Raw genomic sequence first — 8,006 nt, 5'->3', positions numbered from 1 at the left:
AGTAATTTAAAAACTGACTGGAGGCATACAAAAGAACATCAGTGAGCATCTTTAACTTCTCTGAAATAAAACAGCTGAGAGATAAAGCTGTAAGAGATTTTGTGCTTCAAGCAAAAACACTAAAGCAGTATCTGTAAAAGTATAAAATGTATATTCACTTTCAGGTTTGGAAAGATTGAGATTGTATCATTTTGCAGCACAGATTTTTAGGCAGCACCAGGAAATCAAGTTCAGTTTTCATTTTTCCTTTTCTTTTAGTGACAGCATAAAACGAGTCAGTGGATTTATGCCCCTATGATTTTAATCCTTCAGATTAAATGATTGCTCGCCCCAGGTAGAATCTGTAGCGCCTGGGCCTGCTGCTGGCCTGAACAATGTGACAGTATGGGGAAAGGCAAGACTTTCACTGTGGTTTCTTGGTACATTCTTTCCACCTGGTTGTGAACATGCAGTGGCCTACTGGGCATCAAAAGAAGCAATTCCTTTGCTGCTATAGAAATCCAGACAAGCTGGGAAGCTTCTATATTCACATTTCTGCAAGGAAATGTTTGAACTCCCTGACTCCTTAAGATACTGATTGCTATCAGCCAGGTCAGCAAAACGTTAATAGAGGCAAAGAGAGGGCAATTCACTGCTGCTTCTAGCAATAGCTTAACTGTAGAGGCTGCTCTCCTTTATGGAAAGAGAGAAAAACAGTATGACAGGGACAGTCAGACACAATTTTGAACATGTCAAAATATTAGAATCTGAAACTGTATGTGGTTTCAGTTCATAGGGAAATTCAGTTCACGAAAGGGAAATTTGCACATAATCCTAAGGTTTTGTGTTTCCTAGCCATTTTCAGACATTTTCAGCCAAGGAACTGCACTTTGCAAACTGTATCATGAGGGCCAACCATTCAGTATTGGTTGTTTGAAGACCTGCCTGAGATGGGGTTCCTAAATCTGTGTTTTCCAGAGTAGGAGCTTGTCAGCAGCCTTACTTATTATCAGTGTTGTATTCTAAATGTTTGCCAAGAAACTTCTCAGGACTCTGAATTCTGGCTACTGTTCAGTTCTGAAGGTGTTTTCGGGATGAATCTCCACGCTTGTTTTTTTTCTGGTAATCAGAAAGCTAGGTCTCTAAAGGTTGTAAACATACCTTTTTTTTTTTTTTTTTTTTTTTTTTTTCCTAAGGCTGCTTTAAGTCCCAAATGCCCAAAACTCCTGCTGAGTAGCCACTTAATGTTGGAGGCACCAAGGGCAAATTCCTTTTCCGTATTTCAGTTTCTCTGCAGAAACCTAGGAGAGCTCTGCAGCTTATTACACACATCCTGTGTGCCTTCATGAGAGATTTCCCTGCTTTGGATGGTGTACGGGCAGGATGTCTGCTTGCCACCCTGCTATTCCTCAACTTGTAAAGGATGTAAAGGAGCTGTACAGATACTTTGAACATGGACACCTTGCAGCAAACAACTGTTTGTGTCTATGGAGATGGTTTAGATGCTATTTAACAAGATTTTCAAGTCTGTACAAACAAACAGATTTGTTTTTCTTTGCAGTTCTTCCGCTTTAACCCTGATCCTGCATGGGGAGTTTATTTGGTAGAGAAGCTTGACCTTCTTTTTTTTGCTTATATTGCGTTTTTACTCGCTTTTTGGTAAATACAAATCACCACCTATTTCCAAGGATCAAAGATCCTGAAATTTTAGCTAGCTTAAGGCAATTTATTATGCCTAAAGGAAGAGATTAAGACTGTCTGAAGGGAAAGAAATAACACCCCCACAACACTGTATAAACAGAAATAATTGCATTTGGCAACGAAGCAACTCAAGTGCCATTTAGATTTTTGTGCACTTTATATCAGCCATTCAGCCATCAAATAATTCAACATATAAAATGGTATCTGGCAACCTTGGAGTATTTTATAGAAACCTGTATGACATATTTAGACATTTTTATAGAAAGCTGCATGCCTACAGAGGATAAACAGAGACCTCTTGAAAGAGCAGCCTCTATTTTCCTTTCTCAGACTTCAGTTTCAAGCTGAGCCTCAGGTGAATCGCTGGGCTAAGATGCTCATTTTCTGCAGCAGTCTTCCCAGTGACATTTTTTCCTGTTCGGAAGGGCATTCTACAAGTTTTCTTTAACTTATTTTTCCCACATTGCTCTTGATATTGTGGGAAGCGTCTTCATATCTGATCAGATAGGAGAGCATTACCTTTCTTCAGCTTGATAAAGCACACCTGCCTGGAAAACAGAAAGCTATACAGCATTTTATTCAAGGTTTTCCCCTATCTACATATTCATGCTGAGAGAATTAACTAAATAAAACCAATCTAGATCCTAACTAAGTTAATTAGGAAAGAAATCTCAAGAGCTCTAAATTTACTAAATATCTTAAGCAGGGGGATGTATGTTTTTTGTGGTACTTGATACAAATAAAACCTTTCAGTGGATTACCTCAGGTACTGAAAAAGGAAAAGATGCAATGGCTGATTAGATATATTTTTAAGATTACTAAGCTACTTTGCATATCTCTAAAACTACTATTACTGGCTAGCTTTGGGTCACACAAATAGGGACAAAGATTAGCCCTAACTTACTACTGTCTAGTAGAGGACAATGCAGCAAAAATCAGTATGAGTTTCAGGCTTAATGTTGTGCATAATCACTCAGTGGTGCCATCCGCAAGGAAGCTGAGGCAACTTTCCAGCCCTCTGCTCTGACATGCTTCCAAACACCATTCGGAGTCACTGAGTCAAGAAAGCTGTATCTGAGAAGATGTGGGATTGACAAAGTAAATACTCTAAAATAGAGCAGATGACCCTGATCTTGCTACAGGCTGTTGCAACCATATCTTTCTCATAGCTGAAGTCTTCACCTCTTCTATTACTGGACTGGCATGCCTAATAATGCATAGAGATTTATGATGCCTATATGGTTTGCAGGGCAGAGGGTTTAGACCATTTTCCCAAGTAAGAGCATTCCTGTATGCAGCATTCAGCTCCTGTAGAGCACAACTGGGGACACAAGCAAGGAAGAACCGTCATCTAACGGCAGGATATTACATTTAGGGTTGAAGGATCCTTAGCAGTGGTGTGATATTATGAGATTTGCAATATATGGTTTGGTTTCCCTCAAACCTCTAAGCACAGACATTAATGTTTCATGGTTGGTAATGTTTCCTAGCTCTAATACAAAGCACAGCCAAGGTAATGCTATGGATCTGCTTTGAGAAGCTGGGATGCTGCGTGCGTGCACTGTGAATGTAAGTTTGACTCAGCCTTCAATTTGAAACCTTTGAAAGTATTTTCCATAAGGTTTCAGACAGAATTCTTACTGATACTTTCAGTAATGTTCACAATGTAAGATGGGAATAAGACACTAAACGATTCCAAAAAATAGACATCTTTTAAGAAGTAAGTTTACTAGAAATGTAAGATAACCACATTTTTGTCTGTATTCCAGGTCTTACTATTTTTGCAGATTTATTACGGACAAAACCCGTAACAATTATGCACAGCAGTGGAGCAGCTGTTCTCCTAGAGCACCACCATGCTCTAGGAGAATGCTCTCTAGGAGAATGCTGGCGTGGCAGTACATACCCCATGTAGCTTCAAAAGTCTCCCCAAAAGGCAAAAGACCAGGAATAAAGTCTATCACGGTTCTAGCATGTTCAAAAATGCATCATCCCTTTGCATTTACAGCTGGAAGAATCCTCTGGAAGTCAAACTTTTGGAAACATCTTTCTAGTGAAAGGCATTCATTTTAACTCTTTGCTCTTTCTCCTGCCCTCCATGAGGACACTGAAAAATAAACTAACGTCTTCATTGTAATTAAATTCTATTGCAATCACAAGTGAGCAGATTCAGGCACCTTCATTTAAAACAAAGTAGAAGCAATACCAAAAAGAAGTTTTTTTTTTTTTTTTTTTTTTTTTTTTGGGAGTGAGTGTAAGAAATAGTTTCTAATCAAACAATTGAATTCTGGTTTCAGTTTCTGGACTCATTGCAATGGGACCACAACTTGCATGAACTTCCCTGTGACAAAATGAAAACCCCTGAGCTCAAGCACCTTTAAAGCAGAGACTTAACTGCCCCCCCTGCCCCCTGCTAGAGCAGCTCTAGGAAATGAAGCGATTTAGCCGGCACTTGCAGAAACGGGACTTTTACTGCTCATGTCCAGATGCTTTTTAGGATGAAACCCTGTCACGATTGAAAACAGCAGGTTCAGATGACTGCTTTCCAACTCCCCGCTGCCCCGCGCTTGCAGGACACCCCCCCATATCCAACACTTCCAGCACGGATACAGGCTGGGAAGCCGCCCCGCGGCGCCACGGCACCGCCGCCATCCCCGCGCGGCCAGGCGGCTCCCGGGACACAAGGCGCCGCGCAGCGAGGCCGCCGCGCTCCCCTGCCCGTCCCGCGGGGCGGGGAGGAGCGGGCCTTGAGGCGGGGGCTCCCGCGGCGGGAGGGCCCCGGCGTCAGGCGCGGGGCGGCCGCTCACGCGGCGGCTCCCGCCTCGCCGCCCGCGGCGCCCATAAAGGCGGCCGCGCGGGCGCCTCGCGCTGCCGGCGCCGCAGCGGCGGGGAGCGGGCGGGCGTGCGAGGGGCCGGGCCGGGCCGGGCCGGGCCCGCCCCGCCGCGGGGCCAGCGCCCTCCATGCGCCTCGGCTCCGGCGCCGCGCGCCCGGCGCCCCCGCCCTGGAACAGCAGCCAGGGGCGGGCGGCCGAGGGCGGCAGCAGCCCGAGCCCCGAGGCTTGGTCGGGCTCTCCCAACGGCAGCGCGGGCGGCTGGGACCCGTTCGGGCGGGACGAGGAGCTGGCCAAGCTGGAGATCGCCGTGCTGGCCGTCACCTTCGCCGTGGCCGTGCTGGGCAACGGCAGCGTGCTGCTGGCGCTGCGGCGCACGCCGCGCAAGGCGTCGCGCATGCACCTCTTCATCCGCCACCTCAGCCTGGCCGACCTGGTGGTGGCCTTCTTCCAGGTGCTGCCGCAGCTCTGCTGGGAGGTGACGCACCGCTTCCACGGCCCCGACGGGCTCTGCCGCGTCGTGAAGCACCTGCAGGTCTTCGGCATGTTCGCCTCCGCCTACATGCTGGTGGCCATGACGGCTGACCGCTACATCGCCGTGTGCCACCCGCTGAAGACGCTGCAGCAGCCCACCAAGCGCTCCCACGGCATGATCGCGGCCGCCTGGGCGCTCAGCCTGCTGCTCAGCACGCCGCAGTACTTCATCTTCTCCCTGAGCGAGGTGGAGCGCGGCTCGCAGGTCTACGACTGCTGGGCGCACTTCATCATGCCCTGGGGGCCCCGCGCCTATGTCACCTGGATCACGGGCGGCATCTTCGTGGCGCCCGTGCTCATCCTCGTCACCTGCTACGGCTTCATCTGCTACCACATCTGGCGCAACGCCCGCGGCAAGGCGCGCGCCGGCGAGGGGTCGGTGCCCGCGAGCGGGCGGCGGGAGGCGGGCAGCGGCCCGCGCCAGGGGCTGCTGCTCGCCCCCTGCGTCAGCAGCATCAAGATCATCTCCCGCGCCAAGATCCGCACCGTCAAGATGACCTTTGTCATCGTCTCGGCGTACGTCGTGTGCTGGGCGCCCTTCTTCACCATCCAGATGTGGTCGGTCTGGGACCAGCACTTCCCCTGGGTCGGTAGGTGCCGGGTCACTTTGGGCTGGGGCAGGGAGAGAGAGGGGGCAGAATCCTTCACGTCACTGCAATGGGCACCATGGAGCATTCAGGGTTTTGGTTCCTGCACTCAAAGGAACGTCGTTGGACAGACACGGGCAGCCCCAGCGGCTGCACATATGTCACAAGTGACTATATGTGTGAGCAGTGGCATTTATTATGTCTGCTGCCCTGTAAATGCCTTGCGTGGGGGTTCTCTGCTGTCCGGTAACGTGGCTGAGCACAGCCTGATCCCTTCCAGGCAGCATGGCACCCGGCTCTGAGTATCTCACCTCTCATCAGCCAGCACTTCCCACCAAGCACTGGCAGGGGAATATCTTCAGGCTAGCTGTCCCTCTGTCAAATTCGGCTGAAAATAATTACTGAGTTTAAAAGTCACTGCATGTGGAATGACAGGTGACATCCTAACATACACCTTGTTTCCTTATAACGAAAAAAATACAAAACAAATGGAAGTCACGATTTCCTGTTATTTATTTTTTTAATATCCCTGGGTTATCATTTACTGGAGTGAGAGCATCAATTGCCCATGGTACTAAAGGGACTAATACCAAAGAGACTGAAGGGACTAAAAGTTAAGCCCAGAGTGGAGGCATGGGCAGAGAAATAAAGGCTTATTCTAGGTAAATAAAGTATCTTTTACTTCAGAAGTGTTAAAAGAAGTCAAAATGTCTTGAGAAAGATGAGCATTTTGAAGACATTGTTTAAATCTTATGGAACTGCAGAACACAGCAATCATATCTCTGTGGATTATCAGTATTTTTGATAGGTCATTTATAATTTATCAGGCTAAATAAATACTTAAACTAATAAATGAATGTACAAGACCACAACCGTTCAGTGACCGAATACTAATTTCCATTTATGCTTTAAGGGGAATTTGTTCAATCTCTGCAATATGGATTTGATTCAAAATATAGCAATTCGAGTAGTCTTCAGCATTTTTTCGACACAAAAATGCATACAGCTAGATTCTATTCTTATTGAAACCGATGGGCTTTTTGCTATTGTCTTCCAATATAAATATTTTTAAAGCAGAAGTCTGAATAAAATCTGTTCAGTACATGGATAAACATAAATAGAAAAGTTATTTGGTGCCTTCATGCTGTAATGAATCGCCCCATAACTTCCCCTGCCTCAGGTTTTTAAAGTCTGTTCAGACAAATTCCTATTAATTTCAGTGGCAGCTTCAGGACTTTTCTGGATTTCAGAACTTCAGGACTCAATGAGGACTTTTCTGACTATGTCCATACTATTCATTTTTAAGTGTCATTACTCAAATAGATAGCTTAAAAATAGAATTATTCAGTAACTGAAAAAAGTGGTTAACGAAGCAATTGACTGAATATTGAGAATGTTCTTTTGAGGGTTAAACTGTTTTTATTTTCCCCCACCTGCAGATTCCGAAAATACTGCAACGACAGTCACTGCTCTACTGGCCAGTCTGAACAGTTGCTGTAACCCCTGGATCTACATGTTCTTTAGTGGGCATCTCCTGCAAGACTGCATACAGAGCTTCCCCTGCTGTCAAAAAATAAAGCAAACGTTGAATAAAGATGATTCTAACAGCAACAGTAGACGACAGACTTCTTTTACCAACAACAGAAGCCCAACCCATAGCTTGAACACCTGGGGGGAGCTGCCTCACTCCAAGTCTACCAGCTTCATCCCCATCCCAACCTGAGACAAGCACCGGAGCACAGAGGCCTTGGAGTCCAGTAGCAGCACTGAGGATGATGGTGGCGAAGCACTTTAAGTTGGTCAGAGGCACAATCCCTTGGTAAAAAGGAATTAGTAAGACAGCCATAAAACATAATGTACTCTATTGCTAAATAAGATATTATGCAGTGTGTAAACTACTTTACGAAAGGCATATGAGACTTGGGCAACTGGTCAGGAGGAGTGACAACAATAAAACTAATATTTTTCTAAATAGAGTATATTATTCATTTTGCTTTATGTTTATAAAATAACACATTGTTTGCTTGTTGTTCAAAGCAGGAAAAAGAGTGGAATCAGTGTATATTGAGGTAACTCCACTCTCTAATGTTAATGCCTAAAATTTCTCAAGAATGACAACTGAAGTCACAGGGAAAGAAGATGATACAAAGATCACAAACTGATCTTGAAGAAAAAAGAGCTGGGAGAAATTCCAGTCTGAGCAGACAAGGTACATGGTTAGGTAGGCTGAGTTGTTGGGAATTTAATTGATCATATTGTTTTATCTTTCCAAATAACTCTTAATTGTGAACAATTCTTATTTAATGACAGAGTTTAACAGCTCTTATGAAGACAAATCCATCACTGCTATGGTTAATTTCCCATGGTGACACTG

The 8,006-nt window shown here is 45.6% G+C and overlaps 1 protein-coding gene across 1 annotated transcript; it reads left to right on the top strand.

Moving 5' to 3' along the window:
• Nucleotides 1-4,641: 4,641 nt before the first annotated feature.
• AVPR1A (arginine vasopressin receptor 1A) lies at nt 4,642-7,365 on the top strand. The gene is made up of 2 exons (XM_010226238.2): nt 4,642-5,635; nt 7,072-7,365. Exons 1-2 carry the CDS (start codon nt 4,642-4,644, stop codon nt 7,353-7,355), a joined length of 1,278 nt encoding a protein of 425 aa, XP_010224540.2. The 3' UTR covers nt 7,356-7,365.
• The last annotated feature ends 641 nt before the right edge of the window (nt 7,366-8,006 follow it).

Source organism: Tinamus guttatus, unplaced genomic scaffold (genome assembly GCF_059628265.1).
Source record: "Tinamus guttatus ecotype Peru unplaced genomic scaffold, ASM5962826v1 Tinamus_guttatus_pri_ptg000171l, whole genome shotgun sequence".
Taxonomy (NCBI): domain Eukaryota; kingdom Metazoa; phylum Chordata; class Aves; order Tinamiformes; family Tinamidae; genus Tinamus; species Tinamus guttatus.
The sequence above is the reverse complement of the archived record's forward strand: the minus strand, read 5'-3'. Positions and strand labels throughout refer to the sequence as shown.

Bases quoted from the DNA above. Each gene is read 5' to 3' on its own strand.
- AVPR1A (XM_010226238.2), top strand. From the start codon at position 4,642: ATGCGCCTCGGCTCCGGCGCCGCGCGCCCGGCGCCCCCGCCCTGGAAC. The intron at 5,636-7,071 runs GTAGGTGCCGGG...CCCCACCTGCAG, and splicing joins CCAGCACTTCCCCTGGGTCG to ATTCCGAAAATACTGCAACG.